Consider the following 17,785-nt stretch of genomic DNA (forward strand, 5'->3'; position numbering starts at 1 on the left):
TAGGGTTAAAGGGAACCAGGAAGAAACAGTGACAGCTCCTCTTGGGGTTTTTGGTGTTACGGACAAACTGCTCTTCTCAAAGTTGCTGCAGAAGCCCTCTGGTTCTGAAACAAGGTTCAGGCTTGGTTTGGGGTAGACCAGGGCTTGACCGGAAGATTTATTAACCTCCTCTCCCTCTTTCTAATCAGCCAAATCACGAAAATGTGTTGATCTGGAAACAAAGACTCAGTATGTGTATTGAGTAAATCAGCAGTCAGGAGAGAAATGTCTCTTTGCTGCACCGGGGAGCAGCAGGGGTGGGGGCAGCAGGGGTGGGGGCTTTGCTTCACACGGGCTTTCCTGTCTGTCCCACAGGCTGGAGCTACGGTGGTCTCGGATTGAAATGCAACAGACTGAGTATGAAGTGTGTGAAAGCGTGGGAGTGGTGTCTCTAAAAATTACCAGGGCAGGACAATCCGCAGAGTCTGCCTTTGTCACTGTGAAGGTAAAGCTAAAGCCAAGCTCCTAACTGGAAACTTAATAATAAGTAGTGGAGCCTGTTAATTTCTTCCTCAGACTGAAAAGGTTTCTCAGTAATCTGCAAAGAGGCCATGCAATTCAAACCAGACTTACTGGGACATTGTGCTTGCCAGTGCAGATGGTTGAAAAATTTCTGATAAAACTTTCTGATTTGTAAGTAGAAATGCTGATTAACCAAAATGAGAATGTTTTGGAGCAGTATTTCAGTTTTGACGACCTTCTGTGACACAGCAGGCAGTTTCCTCTGTCACTGTGCTCAGAAGCTGGGTTTCCAGCATTTGCCACTTTAAAATCCAGGCTTTGGGTAACTGAGGCCTCGAGACATCTCATTTACCTGCTCAGGCTGGAGGAGCCCAGGTGCTATGCAAGCTTCAACTCCATGGTCATGGCAGCCCCTCCCCACTTCCATCAGCCCAAGCAATAGCCCATGGGACCTCCTATATATTCAGTAACAGCCTCTGTCTTATGTCAGAAAAACTATACTGAAAGCTGCAGGTTATAATTTTGTAAAGCAAGTATTGTGCAACTTGCCATCACAAATTTTATCTTTCCTTGTAAAACAGAAATTCCAGCATTTTACTAGCTTCTCTTGCTAGAAAAATACTAAAAATTTCCCTCACAGATTCTCAGGATTATAGCCCTAATTGGACACACAGTTTTGATCTTTCTTCCACTGAAGTCAGTGGGAATTTTGCTATGGACTTCATCAGGGGCCATCCTACCCTATCCTTCATGCACTCCAGTGACCCTACTTGGGCTATCACTTGGCTAAAAAGACGAGTGAAATTGATTTCAGCATCAAGTATGCAATGTAGAAGCTCATGTCCTCTGCCGGTCTCATGAAAATTCAGGAAGTAGCTGGAGTCCCCATACCTACATGTGTGGGGTTCATGCCTGTCTCACCAAGTCTTTGGGGCTGACAGACAGCTTGTCACACAAACTTCACAAAGGTCTAAATGGGCAAATGTGGTCAGGCTTCTGCTGCTGATCCAGGATGCCACGATGTGCCTGTCCAGGAGCCAGGTATGGCTAGGTCTCCAGGCATAGCGAACAGCAGTCTGATCTGATGCTGTCAAGTGGCAATTTGAGAGGGGACAAGGCAAAATGAGCAAATTTTTTTGATTATGTGATTAAAACCATGAGCAAGGACAGAATGACAGTTCCAAATCACAAGTTTTTTTCTTAAGGCCTTTATCTTTTTCTTTCAGCCTAAGCACATGTATGGGTTGGCATATCTTTTTGAGACTCCATGGAGAGGCAAACAGTAGCCTCAGCACATAGCAGAATGCAGTGCCTTTGTGAAATATGTCACAGCCTGACATTTACTGTTTGATTTCTTCTCAGGTCAACGAAATATCTGCTATGATGGGAAAGGACTTTACAGTGACTCCCTCTAAGCTTGTTCAGTTTGATCCAGGTATGAACCAGTGCAGTGAATAATTTTAAAGTTAATTCACAGATTTTGAAAGTGTAAACTCTTATTTTGGAATGCAAAACCTATTGCGTATCTGTAGCTAGAGGACCTGAATGGGAGTAAAGACACTTGGGTTCATTTTCTGCAAGTGCAGTGGGCTTCCTTTGTGAATTAGTATCCTTATTACTTATGGTAAAATTGTGTATGGTCCCTTTACATCAGCTAAAATATCAAAAGTGCTGAAGCGATGTCTCCTAATCTCCTCATAGCTAGGCTGGGGAGGACTCACCCTGAGCTGAGTTGTGAGATGCTTTAAATATTTGACCAGGATGTTGGTCAAATTTAGACAAAACTGAGTACAATTTAAGTTATGTAAGGTATCCAAGACCAAGAACCTGAAAAATGTCAGACCTCATTTCTCCTTGCACTGTAATTGGAACAGCAGTCTGACCTTGGCTGAGGGTGTAAATAACAAGAAAAGACAGTAACTGTATTATCAAAAGGAGCTTTATATTTTTGCTGGGAGATAATAAATAGTAAAAATAAATAAAAGTGCGACGATACTGAAAAAAACTTCCTCTGTTCTGCTTAGTTTATTAACATAATTACTATACTATGGGTATCTCCCAGGGTCTAGGGAAAAAACACTCAAGCTGAGAGTTTCACAATTTACCATTCAGAAATTCAACTTTACCTGAAAAGCTTGGTTTTGCCCATATAAAGAGAGGAGAGGTTCTCCTCCCCCTCTACTCTGCCCTGGTGAGACCGCATCTGGAATATTGTGTCCAGTTCTGGGCCCCTCAGTTCAAGAAGGACAGGGAACTGCTGGAGAGAGTCCAGCGTAGGGCTACAAAGATGATTAAGGGAGTGGAGCATCTCCCTTATGAGGAGCGGCTGAGGGAGCTGGGTCTCTTTAGTTTGCAGAAGAGGAGACTGAGGGGAGACCTCATTCATGTTTATAAATATTTAAAGGGTGAGTGTCACGAGGATGGAGCCAGGCTCTTCTCGGTGACAAACAATGATAGGACAAGAGGTAATGGGCACAAGCTGGAACACAGGAGGTTCCACTTAAATTTGAGAAGAAACTTCTTCTCAGTGAGTGTGACAGAGCACTGGAACAGGCTGCCCAGAGAGGTTGTGGAGTCTCCTTCTCTGGAGACATTCAAAACCCACCTGGACGCCTTCCTGTGCAACCTCATTTAGGTGTTCCTGCTCCGGCAGGGGGATTGGACTAGATGATCTTTTGAGGTCCCTTCCAATCCCTAACGTTCTGTGATTCTGTGATTCTGTGATAAAGAGACTATCTGGGAATGAAAACCCATTTGCTATCTTAACCACTTCCTTTGCATACACAAGTCAGGGTTTTTTCTTAACACGTCTTGTTGACATAATCCAGGATTTATTTGAGTTTAGGAAATGGGGTCTGCACAGGCCTCCCAGGTGTTGCCTGCAATGCCAGCAGAGGTTATTGCAAGACTGCCAGCAGTTAAGATTTCAATGGCAGAAAGTCATAGTGACTACAAATGAGAGAAATATATATAATCTGAAATAAATGGCATGTAACTGATGGTAAAAATTAGTCTAACTGCTTACTTCCATTTGAAAAACAGATATGGGGAATATAATAAGTCAGTTTCAGCCAAAGCCTAGGGATTTTTACCTTAGGACTTGTGCTTTTTAAGTAAAAAAAAAAAAGGCACTGTATACTATAGAGATTAAGACTTGTAGTTATTAGTTCAGAGTCACAAATCAGATTATTCTGGAAATCTGCCAATATAGCCCATTTTGAGTAAGGCAAATTTGAGTAAGGCAAATTTTATGTCGTGGTGTAGAATGAGAAATTGCTGGTTAGTTTTCAGAGGTAGATAAGGGAGGACACCCAACAGACAGCAGTGAAAAAAAACTGGGCAGGACGGTGGAAAATTGCCCTCATTTCCAGTGTTTCTGGAACACCCCTGAAACCTCTGAAACCAATAAGCCACTCTCAGTGATACTTTATCGAGCATTAGGTTGGGTTTTTTTCAGTTTTAAATTAGAAGATGAAAGAAAGATCTGAGAGATCAATGTTAAGTTCTTCATGCTGTGCTGACCCAGGATTCCTGCTCTCTTTCCTCTAATGTACTATGCAGCAAAGCTTACCAGCTTTTGGGCTGAAATGGCTAGTGATGTTGTAAAGAGATTTTTAGTGCAAGCCCCTTTTCTAGAATTTTCCTTTTCTGCCGGTCCATGCAGATTTTCCAAGCCTGGACAGTTGGAGTTAGTGTTGTTGTCTTTCTGAATACGGTGGTAAGCCACATGAAAATTAACTGTGAATGTCAATAGGAGAAATGCACACTGTTACCCTGTTCTGGCCAGCTTCTCAGTTATGCCATCTGAGCTCCCTCACACAAGTCTTATTTGGGAGTCTCTCATTGGAAGTCCTTTGCTTAGATTTAACCTTAGGGAAGGACCTTTCAAACTATTACATTCAAGGCATCAGTTTCTTAGTTCTAAATTCAAGATATTTGATTTAAATTAATTAGTAGTATTAAATAATTATTTATTAAGGCTGACAGATTTGTTTTAAAAACAAACCTCAACTATGCTAATTGACTGGACTGATTGGCATATTAGAATGCAATCAATAGATTGTAATGGAAAAGAGCAGAAGACCCTATCTAAGTTCATGGGTCTGTTTGTACTGTTTGTACTGACAGCTTCTCTTGGCTATAGGATTCATATGGAAAAAAACAAGGAAACAGAGTTTTTGCTAAGTGTCATAAGGATGTAGAGATGTTTTTTACAGTGTTGCATATGTATCTTTGATAATCATTTTAGATGTTAGCACTGACTGTGATACAGAAACCATTCATCATCTGAACCATCATCACCAAGGAACAAACTTGAACTTAATGTTATTTGGGAGAACAGCAGGAGTCCAGTCAGTTGGTAGCAGCACAATAGCATACATCAGCTACTCCATACTAGCTGCAGACATGTTAATTAATATATTTCTTTGACATCCTGATTGATTGATTGAAACAGCACTTAAAGAGTAATTAAAATGTTTATTTCTGCTAGGAATGTCAACCAAGACATGGAATATAGCAATTACCTGTGATGGATTAGAGGAAGATGATGAAGTCTTTGAAGTAGTTCTGAACTCCCCTGTGAATGCTGTTCTTGGCACCCGGACAAAAGCTGTAGTGAAAATTTTAGACTCAAAAGGAGGTATTCTCTTTTGATCCTCAGCATTATGAAGGTGGGACAATCTTGGCTGAGTAGCTACTTATTTTCAACACAAGTTGTTTCTAACACTCACCTTCAGATAATTAATTTCTTTATAGAGAAAACAGGCTTCACAGTTGCAAACCCTTTATTCTCTCATACAATCATATGCATCCTCTTAGGAAACAGCATGGAGAAATCAACAAGTATAAATTGAGATGGGTGCAGAAACGAAACCACTTTTCATAACATCATGAGTTCAGTTCTCATTTTTTGAAGTGGGAAAAAAATGTTTTTAAGTTCATTAGAATATTTTTCCCCAATTATTATTTAACAGTTGTTATACAACTCTGAAAAAAGTATTTATTTTCCCCTCAAAAATTAAACCTAACAACTAAACCCAGCTCTTAGAAATACATTTTCTAATGCTTAACAAACACAGTCCACAACATTGCAGCACACAGCAGCCATCATTACAGAGTTTAGGCTTTTATGTCTACATTATTATTGTGTTTTTCAGTGATCAAATGTGGTGTGCCTAAAATCACAGCAAAAAAGCAACTGTAGAACAAGAAATAACTAGTAAAGTAGCTGAGTCCTATGAAAGCTGAAGAGTGTCTTTTCTTCTGGTGCTTAGTGAAACTGTATTTTAAATACCTGTGTTGAAATGAATTAGGTTTCATTTTACAAAAATTCCTTTTAAAAATTCAGATATGGGGTTTTTTAGCATTCATAATGTAAATCAGGAGTTAATTGACACAACTAGTTTGTAGGATCAATAAGTGTCCTGGATTTCTGAAGAGAAAGTTGTCTGGGCATGATGGAAGTATCACCAACATTTGTTAAAGATACCTGTCTATCCATGACCAAAAACCAGCATCCCAACCCCCAGTCTATCCATTAAAACAGGTATTTTCTGCAGATGCTTGGATGAAATTCTGATCTGTGGGTAGGCATATGCATTACATATAAAAACATACATATACAGGTAATAGTTGCAGTCATAGACAGCTATAATTAAGCAAACCCCACAAATGAAGATGACTGAACAAAGAGCAAATCAACCACATCAAGTGAAAGAATCGTCCAACTTCTAATGACAGGCTGTTTATGTGCCCATGTCAATGTGACCAGTCATCTGTTCATGCAGTTAGAACTGACCATCTGTCATTTTCAATGCTTTCAGGTCAGTGCAGCTATTCCCGTTCCCTTGGCCAAAGCAAGCACAACTTCTGGGGAAGAGGCATGCAGTTTCCAGTTTCCTCGGGCTCCTCATCACCCTCCAGGCCTGGCAATGCTCCCTTGGAAGGGATCCCACTGCCTCCCTCTAAAGGGATGAGAGAGCATGGAGGGGACTCATGGCAGAAACACGACTTGGCAAATCCGTCAAGGACCAGGCTGAGAGTGATTGGAAATGGCAGAGTAGTAAGACACTTCAGCAGTACAGTGTTGCACTGATTTGTGAATTTATTGGGATTTGATATCTTCATTTATTTATTATTTTTTGTAGTGATCTTATCTGACCATAAAATAACCATAAACTACCTGAGTTCGCTCTGAGTCAGACCTGAGAGCTATTTAAAAATACTGCAAGAAAAAAAAACAAACAACCAATTTTGAAGATCCATGTATGCAAGAGAGGCAGAAAAACAAAGCTGGGGGAGGAAACATGCATCAAGCAAGTTCAGCAATTATGCAGCTTCTAATCTTGCCTAAATTAAGAGTCAGCTAGAAGAAAAAAGTCACTGGAGCCAGGCAAATGTATAGAAGCTGTGCATCATTCCTGAAGCTGTAAAGCTAAAAATTCTGTTAGCTTGAACAGGAAACAGTTACTTAAAAGTTGCCCATTGATTTTCTTGCTTAAGTTATGTTGGTTTAGCTAGACGGTTTAGTAATAGCCTACTATTATGGTCTTAAAAGTTAGCAGAATCTGTTTATAAACATGCTTGTAATGTGTGATTTTTAATTACTGTTTTCAGAAGTGATGAGTTTCCATTCTAAATGAGAAAGAACTAAAACCAAGATAAGTTCTGTATGATTTGTAACCTAGATCTTGTAGTAAATCTTCCACAAAGCTTTTGTTTCTATAATGCATGAATATGCCCATCTCATTCTGCTATTTTACCTTTTCAGTTTCGTCCTTCATCTGTATTTAGAAACGGGACTGGTGTGGTTTTAAAAGTAAGAGTATTATGAATATTGCTCAGACATTTTTACGATTTATTTCTGATTATGTTCTTTCCAGGCTTTATCACTCTTAATAATTCATTATGATCAATACTTTATTTTTCTATGTAGCTTGCTTTTTCTTTGGTATCACTTTCCCTTGATTTGCAACAATTTGTATTTAAGAGTTGCTTGTATGTGCTAACCCTCTCTCTTGCCTCCTATTCTCCTTCTGTGTGTGTGATGCTGTAAAACAAAGTATCACGGGATGGTATCACTCAAAATAGAGGATGACACCTCATCAGCTAAAGCAAACAACAAGGCTCAAGTGTCAGTAACTGATCAAGCACAACCAGAGAGAAATGTCGTCTCCTCTAGGAAGAGAGAAATCCCACAAGCTGATAAGGCAGAACTGGCATCTGAACAAAGCTCAAGACATCAGGTATTAAACCTTTTGTTTCATAGGCATTTTCATAATCTGTTTTCAGTCATGTTGTTTTCCAACATGATTTAGCACCTCTGAGATCTGCAGCCTAACTCTTCCCACTCCAAGGCTGAGTTTAGTCAATAGATAATTAACAACTCAGCCTTTGAAGAGTTTTTACATAATAAAGTTTTAATATAAGACCTATTTAATCTGTTTGATGTAGCTTGCTTGTTTTGTATAATTACTTTCCTTCAAAGTTCAAATGACATTTCTCTTTCTAGGACTTGTATGCTTTTCCAAAAGCCTGTACACCAGATTTAAAGGGGCTCTTGCATTATGAAGAAAGCACTCAAAAGTTATTTCAGTGTGATGGGATAATATGGAAATTCTGGAATTTCCAAAGCAAAGTAAAAATGTTGCCATGCACCTAAATCAGGGCACAGAGTCCATGATGAGTGAAACTCTCAAATAAAGGACCTTCCTGTAACAACTATTAACTTGTACAGGGAATAAAAGAGTTGTCCAGAAACAGGTTTCCTATAGTATCCCAGAGGCATGGTAAGGTCTTGATTGCTGGTGCTGCTCTTCCTCTGTCACCCACAGGTGCTCCTGAAAAAACCACATGAGCACTAGCGTCTTGGTGCTTGTGGGGATGTGGGCATGAGACATGAATGAGGTCTGTGAGAGGATGAGCAGAAGTCAGTAAAATTAGCTCACTTGGGTATTCTGTAATCATACATCCCCTCTGCCACCCAAGATGTTGTGCTGAATTTTGTTGCACTGCATTCTCTACATAGGCTGCAGGAGACAGAAAATGGTGTCCAAACTAATGTGGTCTCACACTAATGTGGTCTTTTAAGAGAAGCTTTAGAAGTTAAACCTCCTGTCACCTTTAAAGCTACTTATTCTAAATTGCAGGCATTTATGTCTTCACATCTTTCAAGAAATGTTGTAGCTTTATTGAAACACACTGAAATTCATGTTCAATTTAATTCTGGGGAGGCCAGACGCAGCACCTCCAGCCTTCAGTCAGACTGTTAGTGCACAGGCCTGGATCGCTGTAAGCAGAAGTCCGTTTTGCCTTTTCTGTTTTTATTTTAGGAGACAAGCACAAAGAAATGTCTCTCCAGATGGACTCATCACGAGGGCAGCTGCTACTTCCTGGTGTTGAATCACAGGGTCTCTTGGAACACCGCTGCTCGGGCTTGCAGGGAACAGTAAGAGACTTCTCCAAGTGACTGTGTTTGCTGTGCACTGCTGTTGCCTGGAGCTGAATGCTGCCCTCGAGGCCCAGTTCATTCAGATAAGCCCTCCTTTAGTTGTGTTGCACAGCTCCCCAGAAAATAGAACAAGCCCTGGGATTCACACCCAGTGGAAGACAGAAATATTATTATTCTCATAGTGTTTCAGTTGGTGATGCTACCTTATTCACAATATGAATTCCTGAAGCTGTCCATCTGCAGTGAGGATGCTTTTCTAATGGGGGAGTTAGTTTAGGAGGAGACAGAGCAAAAACTCAGTCTTTAATCCTCTCTGACCCACCACTTCCTTGGCTCTACCTTCACTTGTTACAGCAACAGTACAATGTTGCCAGCTCCTGTGTGCCTTGCCATATTCCTCTGAAGATGCAGCTCTTCAGGTTCTGTAGCTACTTGAAAAATGTAATGTTCAATTTAAGAGTAAATTTCTGACTTTTAAGGAGAAAGAAAAGCTAAATATAATAATACTAATAACAATTAGTAATAGTAATAGTAATAGTAATAGTAATAGTAATAGTAATAGTAATAGTAATAGTAATAGTAATAGTAGTCTTAAAGTAGGAGACAAATAGAAAATCCACCAGTCTTGCTCTCTGGAGGGTCGCTTTGTGATTTTGGTTTTAGGAATGATAGCTTAAGACTGGAAGAAACACTAGTCATGTTAACAGAGAGATTGCCCTGGGATCATGCATATTCTGTATCTTGTGTTGAATTGTGAGCACCAGGTTGAAGACCAAGCTAAACAATAAAAGGGCTTTAACAGATCTCTTCATGACTCCATGAAATGAAAATTGAAACAGGGAAGAGTTGGAGATGAAAAAAACAGAATATATTCTATAAGTGGTTGAAGGATATGTAGGCAACATGAAACACGGACAAGCAAGCTTAACAAATTTTGATTCATTACACCCAGTTATGCCAGATTATGTTGTCTTAGTAACACACAGAATGAAAGTCTTAGTTCTAATACCTCCCAGCTGATGAAAGTTACTCTTTAATAAAATGTAAATGTTACCTGCTCTTGTGAGCTCACCACAGATTTCACATTGTTAACTGTTTTACTTAAAATTTCAGCTCCTGAAATGGTTTTCTGTCACCTGCTTTTATTTTGTTACTTATCCAAGCAAAGCTGTAAATTGTGAATATTCCAATATTCTTTTTTTTCCTGAAGGCTTCAACATTCAGCTGATCCTTTGGGAACTTATGTTTCTCTGTTGGGAGGTGTTCCCCATTTCAAAAAATAGTGTGCTGCTGGTGACTCCTGTGATTTGTAGGTGGTACTTTCTTGCTGAAGGCTATAGTGTTCAATGTAGAAGTTAAACTGAATAGCAGTAAATTAATGACAGTGTTAAACAACTGTACAAAAAGTTAAGGCATATCACTGAATCCACAAGTGAATGAATCCTAAGGCAGTGATGATTCAGTTACTGTTAGGTTACCACAGGCTAAGGAAGCTTTATCCTGGTAAATGGAGTACTCCTGCCCTCCATCTGGAATTGATTTACAAAAGTACAACCCCAGGTCATGCTTAAAAGTGGTTCAAGAATATAACTTATTAAATTTTATTTTGTACTTTTGCCCAGCTCCCTGCTGGCGATCACCACCACCACCAATCATGGTATTTCTGTTATTAATACTTCTTCTGTTGACATTTAAATAGCTGATACTTCCAGCTAGCAAATAAAATCAGCATGGAGGTAAATCCTCAGGTTTTTTTATAGACCAAACAAACATTAGACATTAAATTAAGATACTAGAATTGACTTTCATTAAATCAGCCCATTTCCCAGAAAAATAAGGATATTTTTTATTACAAGAAAAGGTATTACTTTAAACTTCTATTAATTTTTCTTGCTAGACTTTTTCTATTATATAGAACAGGAAAAAGACACAAGCATTGTTAAAACTCTTTCAGTAATAGTCTCCAACTAACCAACCACCTAACCTCTTGGAAATCACTGCTATTCTGAGATGACAGAATTGAGACCAAGCTATTTCATCAAATAGAAGCAGAAGCAATTGCTGTATGGAGATAACCATATGTACATGTGCTTCTGCAAAGCCTTCTAATGAGCCTTGACATACATTCCATCCATTTGTTGCAGGTGATACATCAACCTTTTCTTCAGTTTCTGTGTGCAGGAACAGAAGCACAAAAATGTGCTTGTCTTGATGCAAGTTGATGTATTTCATGGTGATAACTTGGGTGTTAAAGTGGAAACACTTAGAGTGTTAAAGTGGGAAAAAAATCCCAGCTAAGCGCTGTGAAAATCTTGCACCATTTCTAACCTTTCTCCAGTACACTGGAGAGAAAGGTGGTTTAAGTATGCATTTCTCTACCTTTGTTTCCTATGCATGAAGAGGCCCTGGGCAACATGAAAAGAAGCATCTGGGGGATATTATGGCTGACTGATCCCACAGCAGCAATTTTGGTGATTTATGTTACAATTCTTGTTTATCCCATAGGAACGTGTCCTCCCCAAGGGTCAGCACAGCCAGGCTTGCTCACATGTGAGATGGTTTCAATGCTGCCACTGAAAGGACTCTCCACTGGATAGACAGAACCCACAGTTGCATCTTTTGCTCTATTAGTCAGATTATACCTTCATCTTCCTGAAGTTGGACATTTAATTAGAGCCTAAATATGACCAGATTTCAGATCCTTTACTACCAGCTTTGTAAGGCACGGTGTATTATTTTGTTTGGTGTTTGTATATTGCCATCATGTGGGCTCAGTCCTAGGGAATCACAAGCAGATACACATTTAAAATAATAGCTTAGATCCTTCATGGTGGCTCAGTGTTGCCTAGTGCAAAGCAGGATGGACCCTGCCGCCCTCCTTTCCTAATGCTGTGCTAGTTCTGTAAGTGACTGGCTTCAAATTCTGGCTAGTGACTCCAGCATAGGGGTTCAGGTACCTAGAGTCACTTTAAAGACCCAGGGTATCTTGTCAGACTTTTACCTGCCGATCTGGAAATGTAGGGCTCCTGTAAGCTCTGCATGATGTCCGCCAGCATCACCTGGATGTTTTAAATACTGCAAGGTGTTGCAAGCAACACTAGACACCTATTTCAAGGCATCAGGATTACTCCCTAGGTGATCAGACAAAAAGCCTGAGATAAGCAGAGCCTCTCAGTGACTTCTCTCATTCACTGCCAGTATAGGACATGGATTTACTACAGCAGTTCAAATTAAATGTCCTTTTGTTCTTTGGAGACCTTCATAGCTAGTCAAGTGTACTCTTCCTGAAGTTATATTTATCAGAACTGTAAAAAATTCCTTTAAATGTACTGGATAAATTAATGTAAAATCAGCGAAGTCTTTGTAGTAAGTGTTTTGCATATAATACTTCAAGGTCAAAGGCTACCCAAAATATTACATTAATTTGGGCAACTGCTCAAAGATGACAAATGCTCTTGACTTGATAGCAAAAATTTTAAAGCACACAGGAATAATTTCAAACGGACTTATTTTTGTTTGTTTGTTTGTTTCAATAAAGCATTATGACTCCTTCTGTAAAGTAATTTAGATCAGGAAGTGTTAGATTTACATAACTCCATAAGTAACATTATCTTGTCATTTCCTGCGTCTGGCGCTCTGCCTAGAGGTAGAGTTAGTGACACTATTTTAAGTGGTATGACCCTTCAGGACTGTTCTAATTTCGCTACAATACATCAATCCCCCTGACTACATCAAACCCCCTGACTAGGTGTAACAATTAGAATGGTTGTTCTCTCTTCAGTCATGCATATTTCTCAGGCTGTATTTGGAAAGCACTCCTATGGAGAGAAGATTAGATAACATAATTATTACAGTGCTTTCCTTTCATAGTGCTTCAGTCTCTCCCTGGTACTTTGATTGAAGGAGAAGTCTGAAGCTTATTGCTCAGACCATCCCTGCATGTCATAAATGATATAGCAGTTACACATTGATGGTTTTTGTTTTCACATTTTCTAAACCAATCTAAATGACAGGAGTAAGCCATGCTTACCTAAAGTTAATGACTTAGTTCCAGGGCTTTGATTGTGCCTAAGTAGAAGCCAGATAAAATGCCTTATTTCTGTTCTTGCTGAGTTAGTACTGATACCACAGAGAGTGCTGCCCAAACCTCTTCTTAGACCCCCAACATTTGGTCAGTGGCCAATCACAGTCACTGTGAGGAGGAATGGCATCCTGTCGCTGAATCAGTTACCCTGGGAGGACACCCTGAATTAACTAAGCCTGCTTCTCTGGACCTTTTGAGGAGGAAGGTGGAATACAAAAATTTCCTAGAGTTTTTGTCAGTGTAACACCTTTGTTCCTGGTTAATGGGAGATTTGGTGCCTGGTAGATGGGCCCAGAGGTGCGGAAGCATGCCACCCTTGGGACACAGAGGCATCAACGCCATGCAAGAGACTTTACCATGATGAGAAAGAAGCACAGTCAAAGCCTCTGCTGGGAGCTTCACTGGGTGAAGTTTTGGGAGCCTGTATCATAAGCGGGTGCACAATCCTGACCCCTACCAGACAGCTGCTAACCACTTTGAGCTGGGACAGTCTGCCACTTGTAAAGTTATGGTCAGTGTTTCTGAGGTCATCCTGCGACACTTTCTCCTCAGGAGAGTACACACAGAGGTGATCAAAATCCTTTACACTTTATTCTCTGGTGACCCTGAACTTAGGGAGCCCTTGATGGGTCCTACATTACTGTGCGGTGCTTGGTCTAGGGCAGCCATAGTTACACAGATGGTGAGGGCTAACACTCAGCTGTCTAGAAGCCCTTGGCAGACTCACCCTGCAAGGCAGAGCAGAGGGCAAATACCCTGCTGCTTTGGTTGGCTGCAGGGATAATGAAGGAGGCCTTTGCAGCAGAAGCATCCCATCAGCATTACAATTAATTTGTTCAATGTCATCCCCTTGTATGCCCAAATCAAGGAATGGTCCACACTTTTTGCAGTAAGGACAGTCCAAAGTATTCTGGGCTAATACTTTGAACCCCTCCTGATGTAAAATTTGCCTGTTTCCCTGTCTTGTGTATCCCTTATGATATGATATCAACAGGATCAGTCCTGTTAGAAGAGACACAAGGCAGCAAACAGGAACGGAGCTCCAGGCACGGTTCTTTAACTGGGAAGCAGGCTTGGTGGTGGGCTTACACCCTAAGATCTGTTCATGGTTTCCATAGTGGATTCAAGTCTGTCATGCCACTCTTGAGGTTCTTGTCCCAGGTCTTAAAGAAGAGAGTATTAACCTCCTTTGGAGCAATACTGATCTGTCTCTGTTATCTGAAAACAGTCATGAAATTAGCAAAATCATCACAATGCCTTTGACTTATTCTGATGCTAGAAAAGATTTTGGCTCTCTTAAAATGTGTTTTGATCATTAGTGTTCTTTGTTTGGGCCCTATCAAGCGTTCTCCAGGATTTTCTGGGAGGCTGAAGGGCTTGGCATCAGTGTTAGAGTGAGTGGCAGTCAGAAATATGGGATAATGGAAATGATGGAGGCTTAGCATCGGAGGGAAGGCAAGAGCAGGTGTGACAGGTAAAAAGGTGACATGATATCAAGGCAGGCAAAAAGATGGACAAATAAGAAAATGGAGCCACTGATGGCTGATGATTCCTGGCAAATGTGAAGGATGCCATTTGTGTCTTAATGCTTCAGGCTTCAGCCTGATCTCTGAATGGCTTAAGAGCAGACTATTGGTGCTTGCATGCTTGGGACTAGCTGGAAGACTTTGCAGTGGCAAGGCCACTCCGTGGCTAGGGTTTGCAAGTCCTCCTTTGGGATTGGCATACCTTAATTACAAACACAGAGCAGAGCTTATAGATTGGATTCATTCTGAAATAGACTGGTTAATACACACCACAACTGCTCTCTGATCTGAACTAAATGAACAGTCATTGCATACAACCCAACATCACCTCCCAGAATCACACCACCACTCTAAGCCCAACCCCTAAATTCCACAGTTAGTCTTGTTTAGTAACATGGCCAAGATTTTAAAACGGGTGAAGCTGTATCTTTCAGTGGCTTGGATTTTAGCGTGGGCAGAGTATTATTTTAAATAAAATAACGTATCAATGATTGTGTCAATGGTTTAAAACACAGTTTGTGAGTATAAGGTACACATTTCCTGTATACATTGTAAATCAGTTGCCCAGCTGATTTAATTTTTCTGTTAGAAAAATCAGGCTAGGATTTTGGTTCCTCTCCAAGTAATCCAGAATTTTAAGAATTTTTTTTCCTATAAGCATTCTTTCATGCTATTAAATAGTGGTTTTCCTGTGAAACATTATTTTTAAGCTTTACAGTGCCCCTTGTTGATAAGTCAATTGGAGATGTCTGTCACTCTGTGGAATGCTAATTACTCTGTCCTCTCTCCTTGAGCCTAGATACCTGGGGAGTCTAGCAAGCGTGGCTAATGAACAACATATGCAGTGGCTGTGGGACTTCAGTGGGAGGAAGCCCTTTTGGATAGGCAAGTACATCAGCCGCCTGTCCCCTCTGAGGATTACAGTTCCTGGGCACCTTGGAAAGCAGAAACTGCCACAGCAGTTCCTGCTTGGTTTTCAAATGTTGCATTGTCCTCAACTTTCTGCTGTTTTTATTATTTCAGAGCAAAACATAAACTGAAAGCCATAATTTACCTGGCTAATTTTATAAGTTTTTATCAAAAAGAAGAGTTTATCATGTTGTCTGTTGTTGGGTTGTTTTTGCCTTGAAGCCTTTCCCATTTTAAGACTAGCTAGTAAAATAAGTTCTGGTGGAGCTCCTATTCTTTTCTTTATCTCACCTTTCTTTTGGCTTTTACTTTATTTATCTCTCTTTCTTTTTTACTTTACGTTGAATAATTATTTGTTACCTCTAATTTCGTGCTGTCATCTTGTATCAGAATTAATTAGATGACCAGCTAAAGAAGATTTCATCACATCACTTTAGATTTAGCTATCTATTTCTGATTATGCACCTTTCATTTCATGAGAAATGGGAAGAACTCAGAAGAGCCGTCTCTCCACCTCATAATCCCTTTCTGTGGGCAACTGCCTTAGCTCATGGCCTAATGTTATTGCTTTCTTCTAACACTTCTTGTTTCTGTTATATTGTCCACATTTTAGGTGATTTTTTTTTCAATTCTGCAATTTTCAGCTCTTTGTAATTTTCTGAGATGGATTTACTAGCTATACTAACTTAACTTTAAAAATTACAGTTAGTTTGGGATCATGTTTAATGGTGTCATAATTCTGTTGAGAAAAATAAGCTCGTCTGATGAGAATAATACTACAAGACCGTTGTATCAATTTTCTGATATTCATCTCTTCTAGCTAAGAAGACAGATCATGTCTGAAAATATGCCACCCACATTGGTCTTAGTAACTCAGAGGCCAAGTGAAAAAATATGGTTTAGGTTGTATTAATTAACACAATCTAATTTTACAACTGTTAATTTCAAAAGTGTAAACAAGATTTACAAAGATCTGCAGGATTTTATTTTCAGAATTAATCTGAAGGCATCTGAGGCTTCCCAGAGTTGATGAAAACATTCTGCTTGGCACACTAAGTACCGAAAGAGAAACGTGGAAGGTGATAGACATACAACAGCTGTAAAGACATAAAACATTTTAGATAGGCAATAATGCAGAAAAGTATATTTTCCCTTATTCAGATGGCACTAATTTCGATTCAGATGGCCTTATGAAATATTAAGTTGTATTTTACTTGTATTGTTTCAGATGGGTTTTTTCCCCTCACCACAATTTTGTATGCATTTTTTAACAAGGGGATAGAACAACATGCTTCTGTTGGCATCAGGCCTCAGAGAAAATAAACATCACTGATTTGGTCTTACCGATTTCACATAGGCTTGAACGACCAAGTCAATCCCGGACACTGGGAGTGGAATGGAGGAGAACCTGTAACCTACACAAACTGGAGAAGAGGCTCCTACCACTTTCCAAAGAGAGGAAGAAGCTGTGTGTTGGTGCAGAAGCGAGGAAAATGGCAAGCAACTGACTGCAGCAAGGTCAAACGTAACAGCTATGTGTGTTCAAGAAAGCTGTAAAGAATGGAGGATCCCTGTGAAAGCATGTGGACATTTACGTTGTTTCAGTTTTATTTATCTGCAGACATGTGAGGGTGTGCAGTTAGAAAACTGTCCTAATTACCAGCAAGGATTATTTTATATGCTGCCAGAGGTCCAGATGCATTGGACTCTAACTAAGGAATAGAGGTCAGTCGCAAAGATTAAGTCCAGGTTAAGGTATTGAACTCTCCCCGAAGACTTTGATCTGTCAGTTACTCATATGTATTTTTACACCAAAGAGGTAAGCCTGAAGGCTTTAATCACATTTCTCTGTAAAAATACTTTTTTTTTTTTCCACAGAAAAGAGAGTAGCATGTAAGTTGTTTTGTTTTGCTTTTAAGGAGGGCATTTGAATTGACTGTTGCTTGAATTATTTTGCAATGAAACCTGCAGTTTTACCTTGCAGTCACAAAAAAAAAAGGAAAAAAAAAAGAAAAAAAAAGGAAGACTGCTTGGGGTGAAAATGAGGGCAGATTTTGCTGGCTGAAAACAGATCCTCTTGGGTGATGAGGGAGGGTTATTATGTCAGGATACCGAGGTTTCTTTGGTCAATACCCTTGCAAAATGTCTTATGAAAATACCAATGGCAGGATTTAGTGACAAGAGTATCAACAGAAGCAAAGCCTTGTATTTCTTTTTCTACCTCCCAAGTCCAGTTTCAGAACCTAATGGGACTAATCACACAGAGCTGCATATTGATTCACATTGCTAACCCAGCCTCTGTGTCAATTGCAT

The 17,785-nt window shown here is 39.8% G+C and overlaps 1 protein-coding gene across 1 annotated transcript; it reads left to right on the forward strand.

Moving 5' to 3' along the window:
• Window positions 1–354: 354 nt before the first annotated feature.
• On the forward strand, window positions 355–17,029 carry LOC104542226 (FRAS1-related extracellular matrix protein 1-like; the record flags this gene model as incomplete). Its single annotated transcript, XM_010186462.1, has 10 exons — window positions 355–484; window positions 1,864–1,936; window positions 4,994–5,143; window positions 6,327–6,565; window positions 7,274–7,321; window positions 7,566–7,748; window positions 8,015–8,140; window positions 8,835–8,950; window positions 15,363–15,448; window positions 16,830–17,029. Coding segments are annotated over 10 exons (1,351 nt in total), but the record flags the coding sequence as incomplete, so codon positions are not given.
• Between the last annotated feature and the right edge of the window lie 756 nt (window positions 17,030–17,785).

The sequence above is a fragment of the Mesitornis unicolor genome, unplaced genomic scaffold (genome assembly GCF_000695765.1).
Source record: "Mesitornis unicolor isolate BGI_N332 unplaced genomic scaffold, ASM69576v1 scaffold23246, whole genome shotgun sequence".
In the NCBI taxonomy this organism is placed as follows: Eukaryota; Metazoa; Chordata; class Aves; order Mesitornithiformes; family Mesitornithidae; genus Mesitornis; species Mesitornis unicolor.